At 42.5% G+C, this 27,460-nt stretch overlaps 1 protein-coding gene across 4 annotated transcripts; it reads right to left on the bottom strand.

Moving 5' to 3' along the window:
* Nucleotides 1–937: 937 nt before the first annotated feature.
* Nucleotides 938–26,986, bottom strand: LOC110562839 (carboxylesterase 1F-like). 4 transcript variants are annotated; one of them, XM_021659722.2, is made up of 15 exons: nucleotides 26,831–26,983; nucleotides 23,803–24,010; nucleotides 22,694–22,838; nucleotides 20,275–20,408; nucleotides 17,825–17,978; nucleotides 15,818–15,922; nucleotides 15,082–15,186; nucleotides 13,926–13,964; nucleotides 12,674–12,814; nucleotides 11,100–11,180; nucleotides 10,759–10,906; nucleotides 7,146–7,277; nucleotides 6,105–6,177; nucleotides 5,328–5,536; nucleotides 938–1,271 (listed from the first exon to the last, which is right to left on the bottom strand). In XM_021659722.2, exons 1-14 carry the CDS (start codon nucleotides 26,886–26,888, stop codon nucleotides 5,365–5,367), a joined length of 1,695 nt encoding a protein of 564 aa, XP_021515397.1. In that variant the 5' UTR covers nucleotides 26,889–26,983; the 3' UTR covers nucleotides 938–1,271; nucleotides 5,328–5,364. The 4 variants fall into 4 exon arrangements, with proteins under 4 accessions (XP_021515397.1, XP_021515396.1, XP_021515398.1 ...); XM_021659721.2 differs by lacking the exon at nucleotides 938–1,271 and adding an exon at nucleotides 3,088–4,096; XM_021659723.2 differs by lacking the exon at nucleotides 938–1,271 and having other exon boundaries at nucleotides 3,088–5,536; nucleotides 23,803–24,007; nucleotides 26,831–26,986.
* Nucleotides 26,987–27,460: the final 474 nt, after the last annotated feature.

Here is a 27,460-nt window from a genome sequence, read left to right as displayed (position 1 = left end):
AACCTCAATCCAAAACTTACCCTACCTAAAAGACCTGCAGGGACAAAGATAGAACAGTTAGAGCAGAGTTTGAAGGAACGTCAAACCAGTGCAGTCCTAAAATGCACCCTATGGAAGTAAGCCAACCCGTCTCATTACTAAAGATACTCTTATAAGCTTGCAGACAAAGCCTACCAGAGGCTCTTAGAGGCTCCGCCCAGAAATGTTTCAAAATAGATACTGAGACTCACAGCCCAAACATTGGGCAAAGCATAGAGATTCTACTGGAAAAGAGGTGGAGGATAAATGGACCTAGAGATGATAAAAGTTCCACAAGAAGACCATCAGAGCTAATCAACCAGGGTCCAGAGGGGCTTCTAGACTCTGAAGGACCAACTAAGGACAATGCATGGTCTGGACCTAGGTCTTCTACATATAGGTAGGGCTGATCCTCTCTTCAACTCTGAGTGAGCTAGAGGGCCACCACTGCCTTCTTTAGCTTCCCTCAGTGCCATCCAGTCCTATTCTCCATGGCATGTAGATACTTTGTATTCCCAGAATGTACCTGTGACCCCTTTCTCCATTCTGGCTTTTAGTCACTTTTTACCCCACTCCACCCAGCTTAACTTGTCCCTCAATCCGAGCTCCTGCTGCCCTGCTTCCTGAGTGTGGAAAAGCAACTGGACAATTCTTACCTGTTTTTTATGCTTAAGTTGCCTTAATATGTAGATCTGTACCGGGACCAAGCAATGACACTTGTTTCCACTTCGGCCTTTCCCTTTCATACTCATACTTTATATCTAACACTCCTCCCTGAGAGAAGCAAGGGAGTCCTAGTGTTAAAATGAAGAGCAGAAAGAAAAAGAATTCACCAAGGGAGAGTAGAAGAAATGGCATGGTATGGTCTCTGTCTGGTGTTTCTTATGGCTCACAGGATAAGGTTGATCTCTGAATCCTCTAGACCTCAAAGAGAGTTTATTTTTTAGACCTCCATCATATGATCAGGGCAATGAGTAGTCAACGTGAATCTAGGCGTTGAAAACACAGCTGCTCATGGATGGCTGGTCGAATAAGCAGACGTCAAGTGTGGGCATGGAGCCTGGTGCCAGGAACACTTATAAGAACAGAGGTACTAAAACCTCCTGTTGACTCTCCAAAAGATGGTTAATGAGCCTGGGTCCCCTCCAAAGTTGCTGATGTTGTCCTGGACCCAGTGCAGTGCAGTCACCTGGTCCCAGTGACCCTGGTTCCCTAAGTTGAGTTCATCCACCGTGCTGTATGTTCCTTGAGACCTGGAAGGAGTCACATTTAAGAGTAAATATTCTGGTCTAACTGGATATCAATATGTAGAAAATGCAAATAGATCCATACTTATCACCCTGCACAAAACTAAAGTCCAAGTGTATCAAAGACTTCAACATAAAACCAGACACACTAAACCTATTAGAAGAAAAAGTGGGTAAGAGCCTTGAACTCATTGGCACAGGAGACAACTTCCTGAACAGAACACCAACATCACAGGCTCTAAGTTCAACAATCAATAAATGGGACCTCATGAAACTGAAGAGCTTCTGTAAAGCAAAGGACACTGTCATCAGAACAAAACGGCAGCCTACAGACTGAGAAAGGATCTTCACCAACCCTATATCTGACAGAGGGCTAACATCCAGAATACATAAAGAACTCAAGAAGTTAAACAGCAACAAATCAAGTAATCCAATTAAAAATGGGGTACAGAGCTAAACAGAGAACTCTTAATAGAGGAATATTGAATGGCAGAGAAACACTTAAAGAAATGCTGAGTATCCTCAGTTATCAGGGAAATGCAAATCAAAACAACATTGAGATTTCACTGGATACCCATAAGAATGGTTAAAATAAAAAACTCAAGTGACAACACATGCTGGATAGAATGTGGAGAAAGGGGAACCCTCCTCCATTGGTGGTGGGAATGTAAACTTGTACAGCCACTTTGGAAACCAATCTGGTGCTTTCTCAAACTATTAGGAATAGTGCTACCTCAAGATCCAGCTGTACCACTCCTAGACATATATCCAAAATATATTCAAGTATACAACAAGGACATTTGCTCAACCGTGTTCATAGCAGCTTTATTTGTAATATCTAGAATCTAGAAACAACCCAGATGTCCCTCAATGGAGGACTGGATACAGAAGTTGTGGTACATTTACACAATGGAACACTACTCAGCAGTTAAAAACAAGGAAATCATAAAATTTGCAGGCAAATGGTGGGACTAGAAAAGATCATCCCAAGTGAGCTATCCCAGAAGCACAAAGACACACATGGTATATACTCACTTATAAGTGGATATAAGGCATATAATATAGGGTAATTATACTAAAATCTGTACACCTAAGGAAGCTAATCAAGAAGGAAGACCCTGGATAAGATGCTCAATCTTCATTTAGAAAGGCAAATGAGATGAACATCAGAAGAAGGAGAAAACAGGGAACAGGACATGAGCCTATCACAAAGGGCCTCTGAAAGACTCCACCCAGCAGGGTATCAAAACATGTGCTGAGATTCATAGCCAAACTTTTTGCAGAGTGCAGGGAATCTTGTGAAAGAATGGGGAGGTAGAAAGACCTGGAGGGAACAGGAGCTCCACAAGGAGAGCAACAGAACCAAAAAATCTGTGCACAGGGATCTTTTCTGAGACTGATACTCTTAACCATGGGCCATTCATGGAAATAACCTAGAACCCCTGCACAGATTTAGCCCATGGCAGCTCAGTGTTCAAGTGGGTTTCCTTGTAATGGAAACAGGGACTGTCTCTGACATGAACTCAGTGAATTGCTCTTTGATAACCTCACCTTGATGGTGGAACAGCCTTACCAGTTACAGAGGAAGGCAATGTAGCCAGTTCTGATGAAACCTGATAGACTGGGATCAGATAGAAGGAGAGGAGGACCTCCTGTATCAGTAGACTGGGGGAGGGACATGGGAGTTGAAGAGGGAGAGTGAGATTGGGAGGGCATGAAAGAGGGGGCTACAGCTGGCATACAAAGTGCATAAACTGTAATTAATAAAAAAATAAAAAATTTAAAAAGAGTAAATATTCAACAGTCAATTATTCTCAGACCCTTGAACATCCATAAGTCTTTATTTTCAACACCATTCACTACAGGGCTTAAAGTATAAACATTGTGTACATTGATATTAAGAAGGAACTTTGACAATATCTCCATTTAGCAAAACAGCAGGAGTAAATTTCCCTGCCAGGACCAATGATCTCCTAGCCATAGGCTTTTGATCAGGTATAGAGTACCAGACATAAACTCTCTCCAATGGAGCAAGCTTCCAATGCAAGTAGAGAGTGGGTGGTTACTTCTAAGACAATCATACCAGTTTTGCCCCAGTGAACACACTTTTCCTGGAAGATCAGTGTCCTGGAAGATGCAGTGAGCACACCTAGATATGTTCATTCATGAGATGGTTTTCCCAGGTTACCATCATAGCCCTTTCTGGCAACATGAAAGTTAACCAGTAGGGAAGAAGTTTACAATTGAGTTTGTTTCATTTCTCTATGTTGTAATCAAGGTATGTGGTAACTTCACAAATAGGTTCTTACTAGCTCATTCTAGTAGGAAGCTCAAAGCAATGGCAGTAGCTTCTGTTGTTTTTGGAAACCTCAGGAGCCTCTTTCTGGTTTTTATCATAAATTCTGGGATTGGCATCATTTATCCGTGCAAGGTATTTCTATTCAAATTCTATTTTATTATTATAGCTTTAAAGCATAGATTAGTAGATTTATAAGTATCTTTTTCATAATCCTTAGTTTTGGTTATCCTGCCTCTTCTTTCTTACTGTCTTCTTCAACCCTCAGCTTTAGACCTTCACACCCACCCTTCAAGATCACTCCTGCTTGAAACGTTGCACTTTGTGACTCAGAGGTGTCATCCAGGAGTGGTTGGTTTCTTCAGTCCTGTTCCAGCCTTACTGTGTTTATTATTGAACATGGTGACTCCTTTGTGATTTGTCCACCACTCGCAGTAATGATTGCTAATGATTTCTAACTGGGCAGTTTTTCTTATTTTCCATAGGTTAAGATTTTTCTTCACTTCTTAAACTGCAATGGGTCTTTACCAGGGCCCTGAAAGAAATAATGCTTGTTGCAGGATTTCTTTCATCAGAGTCTGAGCAGAGCTGCATGTCTACAGAGAGGGAAATGGGATTCCCAAGGTCTTAAACACGCATCTGATTTTTTTTCCCCATGAACACCTGACAGTAATATATAGAGGGACCTGTAGTTGGTATAAATTCTTCCTTCAATATGTAGTTTGGATGGCTTTCAAACTCTCATAGTAGCCCATACTTCACCCCTGGAACTTTAGTAAATGTTAGTATTGTTCTCATCTGTGTTGGATGACATCTCCCAGTTAGAGGTACAAGGCAAGCCTAAATTCAAAACCTATTTTTCTTGCAACATCTTTCTTTTCTCTTTGATTTTTTTTCAAATTATAACTGTTTTTATTTGTAACACTTTAGATAAAAATTATATAGTAAGGTTTATTGACCAGAATGGCATTGGTAAATTAGGGGAAAAAAACTGTCAATTTACAAAGGGATAATACTAACCATTAAAATCCCGTTTTAATGACAAATTCAGTAATAATAACTTTCTTTGGCATGATAGTTTCTTACATTTGTATATACTGACTCCACAAAATCAGCTCTGAGCTAGAACAACAGTGAATACGTAACACCTACCCCTTTAATTAACAGTATACAAAAGTTGCTTTACGAGATTTTAAACAAAATTATAGATTAATCAGTCTGCGTATTGAAAATACTGTGGTTGGAACCATCAACATAATACATCGTCTACATTACAATGTCATAGACTTGCTTGAGAATTCACATGCAGCTTAACTGCAGAATCAATACGTGACGTATCCCCTACTATGTGCACATTAATTCCCTACTTGGGCTCATGGCAATAGGAAAACATACAGGCTTGGTTCCTTAGGAAGGGACTTTAACTCTAACTGCTGAAAGACACATAAATAAGATAGATTGCTGGCCCCAGTTTGCCTCTTGTGGATGATCTTTTTAGGAATTTTCTCTCCCTCCTTTCTCCCTCTCTCTCCTTCCCTCTTTTCTCCTCCTGAACCCACTTACTTTTTCTTGGATACATGCATTTATAGTCAACCTAAAACATAGACACTTATTTGATAATAATAAAGAACATTTATTCTCCAAATTGTAGCCACAAGTACAAAGATTTCCCTTCCCTGGCCTCTGCCTGTCTCTATGACAAAGTTCTTCAGGATCCTCCAAGATCCATCTTTGATTTACAAATGCCTTAAGTGGAAGAACTGTACCTTGGCTCCTCTGGTCTGAACCTGGCAAGCCTTGTATTTACAGCTCACTGTGCTCTGGCTTGGGTTGTTTGTTGACCAGGAGCTCAGTCCAGAAAGCCACTTGCTCCCCTTTCAGTCTCTGGGCTTGCTGGGTGGTGGCACCAATCTGCAGATAACCTTCTTTCTGGTCATACTCAGGCCAATGGGGCAGCCCCTTCCCATTGGGATTCCTGGAAACAGAATCAAATAGAATTTCTCAAAGTGATGCGTCTAAAACAAAAAGGGGAACTGTAGAGAGCTGCGGAATGCTATGCCTTAAAGATGGAGCTGGTTTCCACCTTCCACCTTCCCGATGGTGAGTGCTCTCTGTCACGAACAACTCCACATTTGGCTAAGGCCGAGGATCTGGCTTGCTTCCATGTATGTGGACCTATCTGCATTGCCCCCGCGGCACGCCTGGGTTGGCTACCCAGAGGCTATTTAAGCTGTGGGCTGGCTTTCCCTGGGGTCCGAGGATTGTTCAATGTTCCTTAATAAACTGCATTGAAAAAAAAAAAAAAAAAAAAAAGCTATCCTGTGATTCCCACATTTTTAAATGAGTATAGTTATTCCTGAATTATCAGTGCCCAAGTACCTGTGCTTCCCAAGAAATGGGAAGACACAATGTAAGAGCAATGGTTTGGACTAACTGGATTTGAGTTTATCACTAAACTTGAGAAAGTATCCTTCATCCCAACAAGTGCCCTGGAGGCTCGAACTTGTCCGCCACCCCAGTGCCGTCTTTGCCACCATCCTCACCCATTCCGAGCAAAGTTGGCCCAGAATTTCATCACCATCTTGCTGAGTTTGATCTCCTCTTCAGAGGCACCTTCTGTGGGGAATTACAAAAAGAGAGAGGTTTAGAAAACCCTCACCGGTGGACCCGCCACTGCAGAACTTGGGGTACTATTTAGAAAGGCAAAACTCTGAGCCTTACTCCATGCCTACTTAGTCAAAAGTCTGCAAAATCCCAGCTAAGTGATGTACACTTTCAGACTGAGGGTAACTGATCAAGGATTAAGGAGTGGAATGCAGCCCATCCAGAGTTAGCTACCTGCATTATCCATGCTCATCTGTATCTTCCTCCTCACTCAGAATAGAAAGGTCACACCACGGGGTTTCTTCTAACCCATATTTTTGGTTCTTAGGTCTTAGTTTTGTAAACTTGTGGGGGTTGGAAAATATAAAAGTCTGAATGCGTTAAGTATTTACTTAACTGGGAGCTGCCCAGGGACACCGATGTGCCATGAGCAGCTACGACGTAGGTTAGAAGCCACATGAAGTTTCTGAAAGTCAAAGGTTTAGGAATGTTTTTTTCCTCAATAACAACCATGTCAGAGTTTGATAATGCATTATTAACTATAATATAGGTAAAATAGATATCCACATATTTTAAATATCTACACAGATTGGCTGACATGCCAACGTATGTGAATCTGATTCACAGCTAGCATCAATTCTGATCTCACCTTCAGTCATGTTCTGATATGTTATTTTGAGTATAAATTCAAGAAGGGGCATCCTTGTCATTAAGTGACCTACTATATGTGACACACAACATCTCTTTCTCTTGTCAACAATCAGCACTGTGAGAGCAATTATGCTGGGGACACATTAATATGTCCTACTACATGTATATTAGACAAGGAGAAAGGCTGGCCGCCTCCATATGTACCTGAAGCCCATTATACTGTATCAATAAATTGAGATCAAGACTGCAAAAACTTGTTCAAGGCTGTCAAAACAAGATTGGAACTCAGACCTATTATTTCTACCATTATACCAGCAAAGATCCATTACCTCTTAAAATTGGGGCACCAAAGACAGAATAGATTTCATCTCCATGGTCTCCGACTACATTCTTTGGTCTTAAGTGTGATGAGAAGCTTGGGTAGTACTGAAACTCATACATGTAGGTTGGAGCTCCAGCATCTGGGAAGACACAGATTCATAACAGCACATGTCTGACACTCACCTAGATGGAATCAAGGCCCCTCTGTTCAGGAAACCCCTGTTCATTTTATGTATATATTGAGCTACCATGTGGTTGCTGGGAATTGAACTTATGACCTCTGGAAGAACAAAGAGTGCTCTTAACCACTGAGCCATCTCTCCAGCCGAAACTGCTATTCATAAGCACATCAGAAAAACAGCCTCAAGAGAATGCCTTGATTTGTTCATATTTGCATGGTTAATTAAAAGTAAAAGTGGTGTTTGAGTCTGACATTAATGCAATTAAAATGAGTATATATGATGAACCTGGTAAGTGCACTATATAGGTGTTAGTGATAACACACTAGCGTTTGTTCATTTCAAGAAGATCTACAACATCCTAAGCATTCGCAGTTCAGCCTGGCTTTGAAAATTCCTGGAGACTGAGCCAGGGTATCTGACAAGGATGTTATTTATTTCTTTTTGAATTGCTGTCTAAGTTATCAGATGAGAGTGGCCTCTGTTATGGAACTCTCACAGCACCTTGTTTTATTTATCTCTTTTCCCATTTCCTCCCTCCCTCTGGCTGGAACTTCCTTCACCTAATAGCCCACTCTGCATTCATGTCATATGTGTTCTATTACCTACTCTTACCTCTCCTCCTTCCCTCCAGATCTCTCCATCCTACCTCACACTCCCCTTTCTGGTTATACACACAGAGACACAGACACAGACACAGACACAGACACAGACACAGACACAGACACAGACACAGACACAGACACAGACACAGACACAGACAGACAAACATGTGTGCACACACACTTAAATCTAGGCTTCACATGTGTGCTATTTGTTTTTCTGTATCTGGTTGTTTCTATTATGAGGGAAATCATTATTTCCATACAAGCACTGTCTTTTTTTTTTTTTATGGCTGAGAAAAAATCCCATTGTGTATATTTGCTACATTTCCATTCATCTGTTGATGAACATAGAAAACAATTCCATGTCTTAGGTGTTCTGAACAACACAGTGATGAACATGGATGTGTAAGTACCTCTGTGGTAGAAATAATCTCACTGCAAGCGTGATCAGAGACATACCTTTTGTGTATCAGTAATGTTGTTCTGCAGAAAGAGACACTCAGAAATGAAGAGAAATACACAAACAAGGGCTTGTAAAACGAATGACCTTCATACAGGCCTTCTAGAAACTATGTAATTCTTTAAAGTGAAGCAGAAAGATACTAGTGAGCAACAGGAAACATGACAGCACACATATCAAAGATAAAAGTTAACGGAACCGTCTTTGTAGTACTTGGGGTAATCTGTGTAGATGGTATGTGAGACTGTGTTCTCATTTCAAAGGGTAAAGGTGAAAATAGCACCAACAAGTGCAGCTGGAAAAAAAAAGAGCTATAGCTCAAAGAAATCATCATTACGAAAAATTTTATGTAAATTCTGACATCAAAGTCATAAAGTGTATATAGGGTAGAGGAAGTGTGGTGTTCTTATATGCAAACAATGGAAAACTGTTCCCAGCTCTAAGTGGGTTGCTATGTGTGAGCGATTCTTGGTGTAAGCACAAGGCGACTTCAGGTAAAAATTAGCAAGAATAAAAGCAGAAGCGACTCAAAGCATTCCACTGTGGAGAACCATCAAGCCACAAGGGAGAGCAGCCAGATAGATAGAAACAAACTGAGCATTTTCATCGCTACTTCATAAGTGTAATTTTGCTACTGTTATGAATTGTAATGTAAATGTCTGTGTTAAGTGACCCCTATGAAAAGATTATTACACCTCCAAGAAGATTGCAACCCACATGTTGAGAACCACTGGTTTAGAAGAATTAACGCTGTTAAAATGCCTGTAATATCCCGAGCACCCTACTAGTTCACTTTAGTCCCTCTGAAGTAATTCCAACATCATTTTTTATATAACTAGAAAAAAAACAGTTTCAAATTATTTGGAACTACAACACACACACACACACACACACACACACACACACACACATGTGACTCAAGAAAATGTTTAGCAGAAACAAAAAAATAAAATATCTACTACCTGACTTCAAACCAAAATAAAAATGAAGCTACATGGGAATCAAAATATATGACATTGGAAGGGGGACAGAGGGAGAGAGGGGGAGAAAAATATAGAGGGAAGAGAGGGTGAGAGAGAGAATGATAGGAGGAGGAGAGGGAGAAAGGGAGGAAGAGAAAGAATCTGAATATTTATTATTTATTCTGTGACATTCTTGGACATATGACTTGCTTTATTAATTTCACTGTGCCCCACAGTAAAACTTTTGCTTAGAGTAACCAAGAAGACTTAAAATTTGAACGTTTCAACTAAACAAAATTGCCAGTTGTAAGGGTTCTTGCAGATGGGCTGAATGCCTTTTACATTATGAAACAGCATGAGCCCTTTGCTGGGCAGGGATGCGATACTATGCTCTGTATACATGACCCCCACAGCCTCATATTCAAGTAGAGGTCTCCAGCTGGCAGTGCTATTCTGAAAGACTATGGAGACTTTAGAGGGAAGGCCATCCTTCAGGTTTTTGGGGACAGACGCTTGGGATTCTATCTTTCTGACCACTTGTAGCTCTCTTTGTCTTTGCTTCTTTTGTGCCATGGGGTGACCCAGCTTGCGCTACCATGCTCCCCAGAATGATGCTCAGCCTCATCCCAGGGATATAGCAATGGAGTTGCTCACCACACAATAAAACAATACAAAAATTCTCTCCTCCCTTACAGTGTTTATGTCAGATATTTTGTCACAATGACAACAGAGTAAAAACTCTCATACCTACCACACACCCCCAAGTCCTCTTTGCACCTGAACAAACATCCTAACCCTATACTTAACTCGTACTGTCTCATGGTTCCATTGTGTAGCAATTTAGTTTAGAAAGAACTTAAGAATGTAAACTCTGCCTCTATCCCACATATCAGCAGCTGTACTTGAGTCTCTCTGGTACACCTCTTGAGGCACAGAAGCTTGACTTCCACCTCCAGCGCCAGCGACTCTTTGCTTCAAGGTTTACTCCTGTCATATAATCTACCTTACCCATGTTTGTGGCAGATCAAAGCACAAACTAACAGTGAGTATTGGTGGATAAATACCTCCCTTTTTTGTTACGCTGGGATAACCCTGATACCTGACATCTGATGCTCCCAAGAGAGCCCATAGTTCCAGTGGTCCAGAATGGGCATGTTCATGGCAGCACATCACTGACTGGCCTTCTTCTCCTCCCTGTGTCAGCCCACACATCCCTGTGTTGCTTCATGGTATCAGTTACCATATTAACTACTTTGACTTGTGCCTCATTCTCAGCTTGCTAAACAAAACAGAACAGGACCTTTGTAGAATCAGACTTTGCACATTGACCGTGAAAAGTTTCCACATCTGTCTATCCTAGGGAGTGTGCAGGTTAGGGAACAAAGAGGTTGAATCTTCATCTGTCTCCAACTCACCTCTGTGGCCACGGGACACAATCACTGATGGGACACCAAATAACATATCCCCAAACACCTCCACGATTCCCTCTCTGATCTTGACGGGGTCATTGCTATCTCCTATATATTTCTCAATGACAGCCGGGATTAAATCCTCTTGTATGCCCTGAAATGGATGACAAAGGTGATCACCAGCCTTTCCAGCCAATTACGGCTTCATTGAGTGTGACTCTCTGTTGACCTGTGCAAAGCCTTCTGGGGAGATGTGCTGGGAAACATTACATTGCTCTGTAATTTGGCCCAGTCCCTCCAAATAGCTGTACTACTCAGTCAATGGCCATGGGTCCTTAGATGCTTACAGAAATGGAAGACAATTTCTGCAGGATTTTGGCAGCCATCTTCTTGTCCAATATTTCATCATTTAGTGGAAATCCCATCATCTGTTAAAAAAACAAAAAGGTTAAGCATTTGTGAGTCCTCAGGAATGAACAGAAAGAGACAAGCAAGAAGAGCATCCTGCCCATTGTGGGATGAAGGCTCTGGCTGCTCGTCATTGGGCATGGGTCTCCCATGAGTGTGACAAAAAGAAAGCAGTGAAGCAAATGGATCTATATAGAGAAAATCAAGAAATAAACTGGTGGCACCCTAAGTCCTTATCAGTCTGGAGACAATGTGCCCTAGGAAACAATTATTCAAAGTTAGAGGAGAAACAGAAAGCTCAGAGACAGAGGCACAACCTACACCCTTCCCTGAATCTCAGTGTCTGAATTGGAAACTGTGCCTGTGTTCTAGCAGATCTCTGAAATCTTATTGCAGAAGTAGAGAGCTGCAGAACTCTCAGCTTGGACTGATCCTGTTCAAAGGTAGGTGCTTGGCACCAGCAACAGCATAAGACACTTCCTAAGATAAACACAACCCCACAAAATGCCTACCTGAGAAAGCTCAACTCTTTCCTCTAGAAGAACAACAAAACATTGAGTAACTGAATCTTCACTTGGAAGCTATTCCTATACAAAACCCTCAGCTGTCAATCAATCATCTTTCATTTTTGAAATATAAGACATCAAAATAAAACTTTTAGCCCAAGAGCTTAAAGGTAAATTAATAAATATTATCAACAATTTGGTGCAAACATTTAGGAAGCTAATTGTTGATCTTTGTTTAGGTCCCTGGGAAAGACGGAGGCCTGACTACATTAAGGTTCTTACTTCAACTTGGACCTCTGCTTGCTGTCATGAAGAGGAGGCTTTCTCCCTGAAAGGACAGGCGTGTGGACTCACCACCATCACACCACAGTGCCTGGCAGAGCTCTCGATAGTCTGGAAACACTTTCAGCCTTGGAGTCAGGGCGTTGGGTTCAGATAATGCTTTATCATTCTATCCCTGCTGTCCTTACTGGGCTCAACTCCCCCTCCTCCTTCGATTTTACTATTAACAGTGATTGTTTTAGTGTTTAAAGAGAAAAATCTATTTTTTTTTTTTTTTTACCTTTCAAAATCAAAATGACCTCAGAATCAGTTTTCTCAGTGGCAATGAACCACTCATTGAATTGGAGATCTATGGATCCTGAGAGTACAAGCACAAGGAGGAGGCATATGTGTCTCCCTGGGCTCTCTTGAACTCCCAGCTCCTGCCTTACTTTATACTTGACCTTGGTTATCCAGGATGCACAATGGTTATGCCTACAGACCTCCCACCCAGCCCAAGAACTTCAGAATTTTTATTAAAAGACGAATAATTGGTATAGAGATCCCCAGCCTGTACATCTAGGTTGAGCCATGACAGACATGTTCCTTTGGATGGATACATTATAGCAATGGGAACAGCTGCCCCAGACACAAAGCAGGCCTTAAAGACAGACTTCATGGAAACAGAGTGGAGGCAGGATCACGGCTAAGTGGAGAAGCTTCTAAGAGGTCGGTTTTAGGCTCACTGTCGGCAGTATCCAGCCAAATTCTTGCTTGTTTATGCCCACCATGTAGGGCACAGTGTTGAAGCTCTTCTCAGCCAGGATCTCTTCTGGTGCCTTTGGCATCACCACCCCATCAAGCACAGGTGGCAGAAAGGGAAGGCTCTGCAGGAGAGAGCAGCACAGTGACAGACACCATCCACATCTCCCGTTCTGCTTGTCTAAGGAAACTGCTGGAACATAGACCCCATGATGGTGGGCAGTGACCACAGAAATCTGTGTCCTTAGGAGGTCTGTAAGTCAGAGAGACCAATTTTTTTTTTTTTTTTTGCCATTTGTGAGGAATAAGGTTAAAAGAAATAGAAAAGTTCAATCAAGGATATTCTCCAGAATTGATTTTAAATATTCAGAAAAGGTAAGTATACAAAGTTTTCACAAATGCTGACTTAATGAATCCTGGACCTCTGTTGAAGTAAAATTCAAGGGCTAGTTTCTTGGGAACCACTGGAAACAATATTGTCATCATCCTTATATTTGGGTCCCTGTTTGAAAGTACCTTATATAATATAAATTTCTCACAAAGAACTAGTATATGTAAGATTTACTTATAATATAATTAAACACCATATGAGCAGGGATTACTACTTCTTCAACCCCAGGTCTGTTTTTGTTTTTTTTTAAAAAAAGACTATTTTCAGTTTTAACTTCACATGCTGCAGTTACTATTGCCATGTAGATGTTAAACACTTGAAATCCACATGTTCAGATGAAATCCATAGTTTTATCATACACTGAAGGTACACATGACCATTCCCCAAAATAACCAAACTGGAAAACAGCCAAATTTCCTCCCCATCTTTTAAGTGTACTGTATTGTTGATTCAAGACCGACTTCATGGTCAAGGGAGAACATGGAGGTCACTAATGAAGTTTTCTGCATACTAGAAAGAGGATGAGACATCTTTTCCCTGTATAGCTTATGATATGTGTTCCACAACAATGGTTTCCATGACCTGTAGTTAGGCAACTCATCCATCTGGCAACACATCCTCTTTTCATTGGGAGAAGACAAGGTTGCAGATTGGAAGCACTAAACCAGAGGTCAAAGTAGTATTGTCAACCGTGCTTCTGGTCCTCACCTATAAGTGATTTTGCTGCTCTAACCTCAGCAGTAACACACACACACACACACACCGTGGACTATAACTCCACAAACAGAAATTCTTTCAGTCATAGTTTAAGACTGTTAAAACTACAAACCCTTAAAGGCCCTTACCTCATTGGCGTCTTCTTGTAAACTGAGTTTAAACAGATTCTGTGGAGACAGAGAAAGTGATTATGGTCAGAGTCTTCCTGGTATAAATGCACATCTTCAGACCTGTGTTCTCGGTTCCTTCTCAAGCAGGATAAGAGAACCCTATAAGAGAACCCTATGTGGCATCCTTTTAGTACACGCACATGGCGGAGCAGGACACTGCGCCTGTGGGAGGCAGCAGTAGGAACTAAAGAAAACTATGACCCAATGTCAGAGGTACTGAAGCTCTGAGAGAATGCCTGCCTCCATGCTGGCGTCCTCCTCCTCCTCAGCCCTACCCCTATCTCTCCTGGTAACAACATCACAATTTTTTGGTTGAGAAAATGAGGGACACAGTGACCTCAGTGGCAGGATGTTTTGACTTTGGTGGGAGACTAAGCTGTCTGGATGGAGAGGCAGAACAGGATGAATCCTCTTCTTCTTCTTGTTGCTCTTCTTGTTCTTGTTCTTGTTCTTGTTCTTCTTGTTCTTCTTGTTCTTCTTGTTCTTGTTCTTGTTCTTCTTCTTCTTCTTCTTCTTCTTCTTGTTCTTCTTCTTCTTTTGCTACTCTGACTTCATGAGTTCAGTATGTGAGCTGGAATCACTTTGTCTCAGAACACAGAGGACAGTTCAAAGATGGATACATGACAGTGTTAGTCAAACAGACATTGGACCTACATGAGTGTTAACCTGGAGGAGTAGATAGCTTTGAAGCATGTACTGTGTGAGTGTATATTGCTATTGTGTTTAACTTCTTTAGGAGACCAATATGCTTCTGAATGATGTCAACAAAACAATTGGAAGCTGAGGTGTAAATTCTTATATTCAGAGCAACCAGCACAACCTACTTTCTTAGAGATATTTGATGATTATTTTGCCATCCATTCCTTCTCCTGTCCAAGGCTTCCAACTTGAGTGTTTGCTTACAATAAAAAACCCCAACTACTGCAAACTTAGTGATGTTCATTCCAGCCCATCAAGGTTGAGGTGATCTCAGTGTTACTTCCACTACAGGGTCTGATGGTTAGACTGATTATGGTTAGAATATCAAATGTTTCTACCAGCTAAAGAACAGCCAAATAAATGAAGTCTGTGTCCAAGCTCGTAGAGTAAGTTCAGACTTTCTCTACACACCCACCATTTTATGCATGACCTCCAAGAGCTCGTCCTCTGTCTTCTGGCGCAGGCAGTGAACAATGACAGCAGATGTGGTGGTTTTACAGCCAGCAGTAACAGCAACTTGCTGGAAGAGATAACAGATGACTGCAGAGGTCAAGAGCAACATCAGTATTCCACTAATGTAGCCAGTGGGTTCTAGTGTAAGTGCCATTTCTAAAGATAGAAAAGGCTTCCTGAAAACACCCTAGAACAGCAAGATTTGGGATCCAAGCCCCAACAAAACGTTGCCTCTGTTATTTTTAATGTGTAACACAGAACAAGCAAGAATCTGTTATCTTAACTTTTAAAATACAGTGTTGCAAAACCATGTTATCCTAAGAGAAACCGTGTGCAGAGGATAAAAGGCAAGGAATCCATGATTCTGTTGTCCACTAAAGAGCCACTTCCTCCATTTCCTCCATCCAGCATCTAGTTTCCAGCACCTGTTATATAGGAGCTAATTCATGTGGCATGCTTCAGAGGGCATTGTGTCTTCCCACACAACCCATGCAGAATTGCAGGGCATCTCAATTACATGACTCATAGGAAGAGACTTCAGAACCTACAGAATGTGGTTTAGATGGAGCCCTAGAAGTCATTCCTCTTCAGCTCTTCTCACTTTGGAAATCCCCTGAGCACATAGCTGAATCCTATGGCCAGAAGGATCCCTGAGGATTCCAGGAAAGAGCATGGTAATTTTCCAGGGTGAGACCTACCTTAGTGATTGGCCTGTCATCCATGGTAAAAAAGCCAGGAGTGAGGATCACTGCACTCTCAGAAATGGCCCTGTGAAAGAGGTTCTTGGACAGTGGGGAAAATACCTGGCAGGAAGAGGAGAGGAGGAGAGTTTATGTTCGTAGGAGGGGCCACTGCCGGGTTTACTCCCTGTTCCTCTGCCCTCTTCATTCTTGGAGACTCTGGCCCTCCATAGACATGAAAACATCTCAGCTGTCTAGTCTACCTCTGAGACTTTTCTCAGGCCTAAGATCACACACACACACACACACACACACACACACACACACACACTCACACAAACTCAGTAGGGTGGAACTAGTGTGCATCAAAAGAAAAAGTGGAGGAAGTGTGTGGCAGGTGCCTGTGGTGACAAGAAAAACTACTTGAAAGATATGTTAACAAGTCCTAGCCACCAATTTGAGAATTTTTATTATTTTGAATTTATCAAAAAAATGACGATCATGGGGGGAAAAAGAAATGAATTAGGCAGTTCAGTGGTAGAACTATCTATATTTCAAGTTGGCATGAAGGATGGAGAGAGGGAATAATGGGGAAGGAAGGAGGAAATGGTGGTATCATCATGGAAGCTCACAAAGATGTCTACTTAATATCCCATTCTTTACAATGGAAAACACCCCCAAGGTCCTAACATTTAGGATATCAGAAAAATAATCAATCCGTGTCTTACCATGGAACTCTGCAATTATAAGTGGCATTAGTATATGAGTTTCTAATGGTTGGTGAGATATTTATGCCATACTGCATTTTAAAGGAGAGTTTCATTGTAAAAACAGCATAATTAGATTATAAGAGTCAAAGGGTGCACGGAAAAGTAATAAGTGACAGACGAATAGATAGACATATAGATAATAGACATGATTTTGCAGAAACAATAAGAGATTGATATGGCAAGACATCCATAGTCACTATATAAGAGTCACAGGGCTATGGATGAGATATTTCTCCTTAATGTTCATCTGTAATTTTTCTTTCCTTCAATTTAAATATGTGTCCGTAGAAATGCAATAACTGAGTTGACATTCTGTTTAACTCTTCTAGTTTCATATAGCTATAAGAACTTTCTATATCTTCTCCCTAATTCCCATTTTCTATATAAGCATTTTTTACAACTCAGTTTACATGTTTCCCACAAAGACCCCTGTGCCTGTCTCACTCTCACACACCTTTCCATCTACCTACTTCCCACAGAGAACTCACCCCTCTGCTCCAGATTATGATGCCCTCCCTGGTAATTACGGACAAGCCATAAGGTCACCTCAGGGAAGATCTTCTCTGCTCTCCACATGTGAGTTCCTTAACATGTAGATCCAAACAATTGCTTCTCTCTATTTGTAGTTTATTATCAAGCTTAATTCCCAAGGTAAGCCCCAGCCCTAGCTAAGAAGATCCTGGTAGTTGATTGCACCTTCTGTAAGTTGCGTGGCCCCTAGTGGGTAGACCATACCTACATCCAAGAGTATGTGGACAATTTAAATTGTATTTGATGAGTTTAAAAGAGCAACAACAAAGAAAGAACACAAAGTTAAATGGGTAGGGAGGACAAGTACATACAGTAGAGATGGGAAGACTGATTATCGTCAAAATGCGTTGCATGAAATTCTCAAAAACTCATAATGAAAACACTGCAAAGCCAAAATCTTGCAAAATCTGTGCAAAATGAGAATCAACATGTTTCTTGAAAACACATGCTGGAATACTTGAAGGACACGGTTGATAAAGGGAAAAATAACTCAGTTAAGGGAAGAGGCCAGGGCTGTCACTGATCCAAGCTAGAACCTGGGAGATCTATAGCTCTGGGGACACCAACTTAGATTCCAGACTTTCTAGAGGAACCACATACAGTAATGGTCAGTAACTGACCATCTAATATTGTGCAGTGAGTAAAATTAACACCGAATCCAGGTTTGGGCTTTGGAAAGCAGCTGGCTGGTCTGGACATGAGGCCTGGTGCCAGGGACACTTACAAGAACGGAGACACTTTCACTTCCTGCTGACTCTCCAAAGATGGTCACAGAGCCTGGATCCCCTCCAAAGTTGGCGATATTGTCCTGGACCCAGCGCAGTGCGGCCACCTGGTCCAAGTGACCCCAGTTCCCCCGGCTGTGTTCATCCCCTGTGCTGCAAGAGACATAAAAAGTAAGTATTGCATGTCAGGGATCTTAGGACCACATATGGATTGGGAGCCCTTTGCAGCTTTCCGAATCCAGGTGAGCTCAGCAACCACCCTGACACGGGAATCTTCACCTGAAAGGGGCTCTCACTCATTTTTCCAACCACTAACTATGTGCTAAGGGTGCAATGTACATCCATCTCTGGTGTGAGCGCTACAGCGTATATTGAAACAAAGCAAGAGGTATGGCAACTTTCAGCTCACAGCAAAAAACACAGGCTAGCCAATAAAACGAGAATATAGTGTCAGTGACTGGGGAAGGAAAGCAGGTAAAGAAAGAAGCAACGGTAAGTCTGGGGAGCATCTTAGACTCATAGCCAGAGAACTGCTCTTTGAGTTGTTTGCATTTGTTGGAGACCTAAGTAAAATGAGCACTCGGGTCTTTCTAAATAGCCAAATAATTTCAATTAAGGTGAATAGCAGGTACAAAGGCCCCCAGAGTGGGGGAACAAAACTTTGTGTGCAGCTTCTGTGAGATGCAGGTCAAGCCAGTGCTGTGGGCCTTGGCAAGGCTTCCATGTAATTGCAATTCATATGTGAGTATTATCCAAAGGCTCCACACAGCCCAGTCATTCATGGTTTTGCAGAGCCTTCCAGCCACAATATGCAACAGCTGTCATGTAAAAGTTGCAAGGGCTTTAACATTAACAGGGCTTTGATAGCTGGGCAAGTGGATCCAAAACAGTAGGATTGAGCATGTTTTAAAGATAGAGTTAAGAGAGCTGGGTGTGGTGGTGCACGTCTTTAATCCCAGCACTTGGGAGGCAGAGATAGTCAAATTTCTGAGTTCAAGGCCAGCCTCGTCTATGAAGTGAGTTTTAGGACAGCCAGGGCTGTTGCACAGGGAAACCCTATCGCAAACAAACAAACAAACGAACGAACAAACAAACAAACAAAAAAGAGAGTTATGAGGATTGGTTGCCTGGTTGCCTGACAGGGAAAAAAATGATGTGAGCAGCGCAGAATGAATGAAAAGCCTGTGTCTTGAGCAAATGGGTGCTTGGAACAGCAGCAGCTATGTAGGGGCCTTGTGGGAAACAGATAAAATATCTTTGTTGAAGGAATGGCCAATTGGTATCAAGGGCTCAGCTTTTCCCTGGGAGGTGAGAGAGCTCAGTACATGTCTAAAGGAGGCTAGAAGGTAAGAGGACTACTCATGATTTAAAGAAGAGGTGGTGGTTACAAATAGTGTGGAAGTGTTGCTGGAATCACCCAGGGCATTTTTAGAGAGGGAGAGGAAAACACACAGTGCCTTAGGGCAGGGAGAGAAGGGGCAGAGAAGGAATAGACAGGGTAGCTGGGAGGAGGAGGGCAAGGAAGCGTCTCATTGCAGCTACTGTTATGAGCGATATGAGGTTGGGATGAGTGCTGATAAGGTCACAGTTAGCTTCTAGGATGACTTGGCTGTGTGGTCAGCTGAAAACATGCCCGCAGGAACACTAACTGAGCTCCCTTCATGCACCCACCCATTCCCCACTTTCCCGTTAAGAGATGTGTAACATTTTAGTGCTGTGCTGTGTGCTCATTGTCATCATAGAGAAGTGCCAAGTGCTGATGAAAGGCATTTTCATTTCAAAGGCAGCAACAAGAAAAGTGGGCTTTTTAGGGTAAAGGGGATTTTGTGACATAGAGTAGACATCTAGAAAGAGATCTCGGAAGCCAGAGAAGAGGGACTGGGGAATGAAAAGGTAGGTTGGACCCCATTATGAAGAAATCTATTAAGTGTCCCTCTGAAAGGTAACATTACTAAATCTGGTTCTTGGCGCCTTTGATTCTTCAGATTCAATGGCTTGGATACGGTCTCTGCCACAAGGTCCACATGCATGGGCTTTGGTTTCTAATGTGCCGGGTTTATTCACTGGTAGAACTTGTAGGAGAGGTCTTTTGCGGGGTGAACTATATTTAGAGGGGATCTATATGCTCAAGGAAATCAAGCTATGTCCTGAGAAAGTGAGTTGTTACCAAAAAGGCAAGACTGCCTTTCTAATTTCTCTGGCTTCCTGCTTTACCATGTGGTTGTCTCTCTATGCCACAGACTCAATTTCTGTTTTCCCACCATGAGGCACTGTAGCCTAGGGCCCCTCACCATCCCCAGGTCTGATGAAACAATTCAGTCCTTGGATTCCGGGTACCCAAACACTGACCTAAACACATCTGATTTCCTTATCATTGACAAATGTCAAATATGTTACTACAGAGCTGACCAATACAAAACGTAATATGCAGAGAGGAGTGTCCACAAACCTGAAGAATCCCCAGAGGCCCAGGCGGTACTGAATGGTCACCACCACCACGTTTTCATAAGCAGAAAGGGCCAGTCCATCATAGGTTGATGCCCCGCCCACTGTCAATCCACCTCCATGGATCCACACCATCACCTAGTCAGCAAGAGAAGAACCATACTTATGGAAAATAGAATTGGGAAGGATTTCAAATGACATCTGGTTTGATTTTCAAGGCCTGGCCCTCATTGAGGGCATCACATTCAAAGTCCAGCAGTGCCCAGCTGGGTTGCAAAGATGATATTGTCTTTCATCCTCAACTTACCTGCTGGAAGCCAGGATGTCACCTCATTCAGTGTCCCTACCTTTTTACTTAGACCTATGAGACTCATCTTTCCAGGGCTCCTCTAACTGAGAGCATCATCATGGGAGCAACAGAGGACAAAGATGTCATCTTTTCCCCAGCACTTTGACATTCTAATATGTGGTCCATTCAGACAGCTGAGTCTTTTCTTGTCCATGTCTATTAACTGTGATGTGCCTACAAGCTCGTCTCCAGACCTCCAGTTGGTATCCTTCCCTTTGCCTTTACTGCTCCACCTCTCCACCACAATCCTCTCCCTCTTGCTAGCCCCAGTTTACAGCCACCTCCTCCGTCAAGTCTTCAGCCATTTAACTATTAAGAATGTCTGCTCTATACTGGGTTCTTTTATATGACTTGAGGCTGATGAGGGATATAATAACCTTTAATTTATGGCTTCAGCACGTAAAGAGCTCACATTTCATAGGATTGAGAAAAGAAATCTTATACAACACTGTTAATAAAGAGAGTAAGGTAATCTGAGCATGGTAAATGATTGTTATTTTTAATGGAAACAAAGGTTGCCCTATTTCATAGACAGAAAAACAGGGGCACCTCTGCTGGGGATTCCACAGCTAATAAAAGGTAGACATACAATTTGAGCAGCCATCGGCCCCAGAAACACAGCTAAGCTCCTAACCGATACAGCTCATGGCCGCAGTTCAGAGATCTGGGCCAGGAAGCAGGCCCTCCCACAGCTCTGACTAGAGTATCAGTGCTTCTGTGTTCCCTGCCAACACTCAGGTGCACCTCTGCAGGCAATAAGGAACATTTACAATGTGTGAGGAAAAGAGGCTAGGAAGGCACATGATTCCTGGTCTTCCAGCAAGTGGAAGCACATCCAGTATCTCTGCCCAGACCTCATGTTTCTAGACCTTCTGTATATAGCTGGACAGAGTCTTGGTTTCCAAGTGCCATGAGCTTCTGTTTTTCCTCCCTTGGACTCTCCGTAACCAATGTGGAGACTCTGATTCAAGCTCATTGTAAAGATGGGATGGCCAATGGAATGTTGAAGCTGTCATCCTAGGTGGGTTATCTGTGAAGACCACATGACGTGAGGGCAAAGCTATGCTTAACTGCTCATGTTCTTGCTTCATTTCCCAATCCTAAGTCTGGCTGTGTAGACAGAGTCCAAAAGAGAAGGTGAACAAATGAATGAGAGTGAGATTTGCTCTCATCTCCTTGTTCAATGTAATCATGTTTAAGCTCAAATACTATTCTGGTGACTTCTACTTCCTTTTTTCCTTCTGAATTCCATTCCAGGTGTTCTGAGGAGACTAGGTGTGTGCTCATACCCTGTCTTATTCCACTTCAAGGATCATTCTCTTTACAGTTGCTTTCCCCCACCCTCAGCCCACCCCCATCCCCACCCCAGGCTGTAATTGGCAGCCTTCACTTCCCTGGCCTCTTCATTTGTATGGGAAATGCTGACTCATTATGCCATCAGCATGTGCCAAAGGCAACCAGGAAAGGAGGGAGCTACAATTAAATCACAGGTGGTTGGCAACGGGCAAGAAGAATGTACATAGGAGATTGGTCCAGACTCCTCCCTCCACACTGCATAATGAACCATGAGATTTTTCCCCTGGCAGTGAAAGTGGTCACAGGTAATGTGGGGAGAAAGGCAGCATGCATCTCCCTTGCCAGCCCCTGCCTAAAAGCACAGGTGTGAAGACTGAAAAATCAAGCTCTGGTCCTGCCATCCCTCTGTGTTCCCTCCCTTTCCTAAGCAAGATTTTCTGTCTGCACAAAGAGATGTGGGTTATTCAGTTTCATCTAAAATTCCTTCTTGTTTTAACTTTACTAGAAAGTTGTCCTAGCTGATCTAGGGATTCGGTTTTTTAATCTAATAACTAATAGTAATGATTCTGTAAACTTAAGATGTGTATTCCAGATGTACGACAAATTCGCAAGGCAATCAGGGTCTTTGGGGGAAATGAAATGATGCATTTGCATTTTCTGTGGTGAAAAGAAGCTCTTGGTCCCTAACTCAGCTCTGACTTGTCTACCTCTGTGTCTAGCTGCTCTCACCTCCTGCAGTCACATCCGAGACTTGGAGACTAGTAGTTTCCAAACTTACCGGCAGCCTGCTACTCTTTGTCAAGTCGGCAGGAGTGTAAATATTTAAGTAGAGACAGTCTTCTGAAAACTTGAGATGGATTTTCTCCTTTCTGTTGGTTAGGAGGTCATTGACCCTTTGCCCTCTCACTGTATCTTGTGAGCACCTGGAGGAAAGAGCAAAAACCTGAGATTCGAACATACAGAAGCTGGAAATGTCACCTGGGTCTCGACCTCGCTCTAGGATGTTTGACCTTGTAAATGGAGCTGCTTTTGTAAGACTAGAATCTGGTGCAATTTGTAAGAGGGACCTTTATGGGTAAGTGATGACAATCCAGAGACTCCCAACCTGGTAAAGGGAAAAGTATTTGGCATCTCCCCTTCCTGAAGCTTTTGGGACACTCTGGGTAATAGAGAGATGTTCAAATTCTGACCTACCTAGGATAGGACAATCTCACCAGTGCTTGCCCTTGGCTAGGCCTAGTGTGGTAGGCTGAAAGTGACCCTGATCTTTCATCAGGTGATCTTCTTCTATTCCTTTGGATACTTCCAAGAATTCAGGAACTACCGCTAATAACTGTTAGCTTGTTCCAAGTTATGGCCGACATCCTTATGGGATGATCTTAAAGACCTTCATGCTTGTAGTTCATCATTGATATACTGGACGATATTGGCTGAGTACATTTTCTGCTCTGTGCCCAAATCCTCCAGGTTCAAGTAAAGTCAGTGCTATTTTTAATGACCTCTTTCAGCCTCCTATGCAGAAGCAACAGTTGGCTTCTCTAACAAGGAGTCACAAAGGACCAGTGTAGAATAGACATAGAATTGGTGGGAATTACTGAGTCATCCCAGAGTACCGAGGCACTGATTTTAATTTTCCTTGTGTGCTAACTCATTAACTCATTTAGATTAGTGACCCCTATTCCTGGTTCTGTTCATACCATCAGTTTAGAGAATGTGCCAAACAGAAGAGTCTAGAGAGAAATGGAAGGTCTGTAATGCTTCCAAAGTACTCATGAGGATTCCAGAGGGAATGCCATCTGAGCACAGGATATTGGAGAGAATTCCTTCCACATCACTCTAAGACAGATGCTCTCACAAAAAAGACCCAGGCCCAAACGAGCGGCTTACATAGGAGGGTAGGAGGTGGCATTCTTCACGAAGCTCCAGGGCTCTGCAGGCTCTGGTGGAGCAAACCTCAGGGATCCAAGAGGGGGTTTGGCAAAGGGGACTCCCAGGAAGACAGCCACAGGCTGTGTGAATTCTTCTAAGCTGACGTACTTCCCCAGGACTTTGCCATGAACAGTGTCCACTACAGGTGGTTCAGAGGGGTGTCCTGCTGGACATGAAGGAGAAAAAGAACACATCAGAGTGACAAGATCAGACCTGGATTCTGAGTGGGTTTTTCCATTTCCTAAGCAGTTGACCTTGAATAAGTTCTCTAAATACTTCAAGGTCTCATTTGTTTCCAACATGAAATTAGGATGAAGACTACTTACCTCAGAGGGTTGACTCAAAATTAAACTGGAGAGTGTGGAAGAAAAGGATCCAGTCAAAGTCGTGGAGCTTGGAAGGATAAAGTATATAATCTGTATTGTGTAATATAATCTGTATTGTATAATATACTAAAAATAGGGTTAGGTCAGAAAGAAAAATTCCAGATTTTTTCAGAAATAGCCTTGGTATCAGAAAGTCTTTATGGGAATCAAGCTTACACAATAGTATTATGAGACATAAGCCCAATAACCATCTCCATAATATGGACATTTGGTTGTTTTTACTTCTGCTGCTAATTATTGTAAATAAAAGCAAGGGAACTTGCGGGGGACATTCATACATTTTGCCCTAAACTTATGATGTTTTGATATAATGACATTTGATTAAAGATGTGTGTTTTAAGATAATTAAATTATCAGGTTGTAAGACTTCTCCTAAGTCTAAAATGAGCTTTATAGAGAACAGCCATTAACACTGGAAACTCTTTCAGGAAATCCTGGTTAGAAGCTTGGGGCCATGCCTGGTGCTATTAGAAGTCCATTCCATGCTGGTCTCCTTTTGTCATTGCTGTTAATCAAAATTATTTTGTTTAATTTCTTATTTTTAACCAAAAAAAAAAAAACTGAAACAAACTTCCTGGAAAACCTGGATATGAAGTGATTCATAGATGGCAATATGGAGTGTTGATTTTTTTTTTCTCCATGAATTTTCAAGATTTGCTTACTGAGCTTGGGTCCCATTTCTAATCAGGAACTGCTATAAAAGATATGGAAATTTGTATGAGGAAGGAGTACTCACTCTCTGCCCTGATATGGGGCTAAGGGAAGAAAGAAGGCTAAATGTGGATAATCAATACCAGCTCGGTGTGGAATGGGTATGACAGGAAGGCAGTGAGATGCCTTGATAAATGAACCAGGGCTGCTGGGGTGCACTTATGACCCCAATACTTGGGACCTCAAGGCATGGGGACTCACCTTATTCTTTAGACCAGCTTGGGTTACATAGCAAGTTAAAGTGTAGCCTGAACTGAAGAGTGAGACAAACATAAAAAAACAAAAATGGCACTGCATGTGATCATCTCAATTTTGAAAGGTCAGAAAGTGACAGATGGTTCCATCCACTTGAACTGAGAGTGTGCAGCGTGCGTGTATGTGACTCCACTGTAGAAGTGCAAAATAAGAGAAAGGGCCAAGATTACAAAGAGACACGGCTGTAGCTGAGTGAAAGCAGGCACCACAGTGGTGGCAGAAGGGCATGAACCATGGAGTCCAGGGGAGGAGGTGGAGGAGGAGGAGCAGAGGTGAAAACAGCACTTTAGGCGTTCAAGAGGGCAAAGGCTGATTTCAAATGACCAGCCATGGCTGGATTAGCTGGAAACTTTTAACCAGAGTGTGTTTTTCTGCAGGGGCTGGCAGGGGCAAATGAGAATATTACGAACAGCAGTTATGACTTAATCATATAAATTGCACACAAATGTGATTCCTGCTGTATACCAGAGGTACATCCCAGTTTCTTTACAAATTCATAATAAGAGTCTTAACTTGGGTGTACCCGGTGTGGAGTTCCTAAAGATGGAAAAAGAATGGCATTGCCAGGGTAACTGGAAGCAAAGGAATGTTCTGCTCCAAAGCTAGGTCCTTTATTACTCTTTTGCACCCAGTTCCAGGCCTCTCTCAATAGCACATGTCCAGACTGGGTGAGGCTGGGCATGATTGCTGGGTACTGGCTCTGGATTCAGGCTAGAGACAGCCCAGGACATGATTTTCCAGACAAACTTGGAAGAATACACATCTCTCTGAGCCTCTTATCTCAGTCAATAAAATGGCACAGATCAACTCTGAAATTAATGCTCTAACTACATATGAACCATAAATTTAATTTGTGTCTGATGTTTATGAGGCCATCATGACCTGTGGAAACTGTCACTCTCAGGATCTAGCCGCATCAGGGTCATGATCCTAACCATTTCCTTTATGATAGTGTGGACTTGCCAGTCTACCTCATCACCCAGAATCTGGTATCACAAAACTAAGACACCCACTGCACCTTAGAGCCCCTTGAAATGATAACAAAAGAGGCATTTGTTGAAGGCTCCCCAGGCTTGAACTTCCTCACTGACCTTGCCCTCCTCCCCCCACCTTATTACTGTGTCCCTCCTCTTGAGAACAATAAAAGTGTTTTTTTTCAAAGGCTCTTGGGTCCTGATGTGCTAGCTTGATAGTACTGCATAGTTTCTATTAATACATTCCGTATTTATGTATTAATAGAAAATATTCACAGAGGGCCCACTGTGTGTAGAGAGGCCACACACACAGTGAAGGGTAGCACTATTGCAAGTGTGCCTCTCCTCTGAGAACTTTAAAAATGAAACCAACTAATCCTCTCTACAGTCCAGGGAAGGAAGGAAGCCAAAGTGTCTTGATTCCTCTTGCGCAGGAATAGGCTGCTTGTCCTTCTATGCCTACAGCATGCTGCTAGGTCTCAGGGATTTTACCCTCTCCTGATCTCAGTGAGTCTAGCACCATGGTCTGTGCCACTTGAAGGCAAATCCAAGAAGGGCAAATGCTGCTTGCAGAACTAAATCTGTCAGTCTTGGCTCTATGCACAACTCTGCAAACATTTTAAATATGTCCCTAAAAATTTGAATTTCAGAAGTACTCACCCCAAACCACACAGGTTGCCAGAGGCACCAAGAACAGAGCACGGAAGAGCCACATCATGCACAAAAGGCTCCTGGGTCAGTGGACTTTCTGATCTGTAAGGAAGGGGAGTGAATGGTCCTGCCCACACTCTGGGCAGCTGCCCAGGAGTACTGCCCACGGAGACCGATTACTCATGCAGAAGGACAGGAAAATGCTTCCTCTCCCTGTGCCAGATCTCTTCCAAAGTTTACCCTGCTGTATCTGAAAACTCAGACTCCCAGAGTTTGCCCTAAACAATCAATATGGAAATCTCAGATTAAAGACAGCTGTAAATGCCTTAACAGCTTCTTACATAAATATTTCTGCCTGTAACACTCTCATGGCAGAGCCCCATGAGTTCTCAAACTCAAGCAAATACCTCCAGGCAGGGCTAAGCTTTACTGGGGTAGGGTGTGGGGGTCTTTATAAGAGGCTGAAAATGTCTGCAGGCTCTCACAGACCCTTCTCCATCCCCCGACTTCCCACCAGTTGCTCATCAGGGAGAGGAGAGCTTATCTCTCTCCTTCCTTTTCCTAGAGTTTTTGGGCTTTTGTGTTTGGTGATGAAGTTAAGTTTCATCTAGCCTCCTTAGAGAAATTTAGATTAGTTTT

The sequence above is a fragment of the Meriones unguiculatus genome, chromosome 10 (assembly GCF_030254825.1).
Source record: "Meriones unguiculatus strain TT.TT164.6M chromosome 10, Bangor_MerUng_6.1, whole genome shotgun sequence".
NCBI lineage: Eukaryota > Metazoa > Chordata > Mammalia > Rodentia > Muridae > Meriones > Meriones unguiculatus.
Note: the sequence above shows the minus strand (reverse complement) of the source record. Positions and strands in the feature narration are given on the sequence as shown.

What these genes read in the sequence shown, in the direction of transcription:
- LOC110562839 (XM_021659722.2), bottom strand. Translation starts at nt 26,888, where the DNA reads ATGATGTGGCTCTTCCGTGCTCTGTTCTTGGTGCCTCTGGCAACCTGT. An exon ending in GTGAAAGTGTCTCCGTTCTT is followed by an intron (nt 15,923 to 17,824) that starts GTAAGTGTCCCT and finishes TCTTCCTGCCAG; the next exon opens with GTATTTTCCCCACTGTCCAA. An exon ending in AGAAATTGTCTTCCATTTCT is followed by an intron (nt 10,907 to 11,099) that starts GTAAGCATCTAA and finishes CATCCATTTCAG; the next exon opens with GGCATACAAGAGGATTTAAT.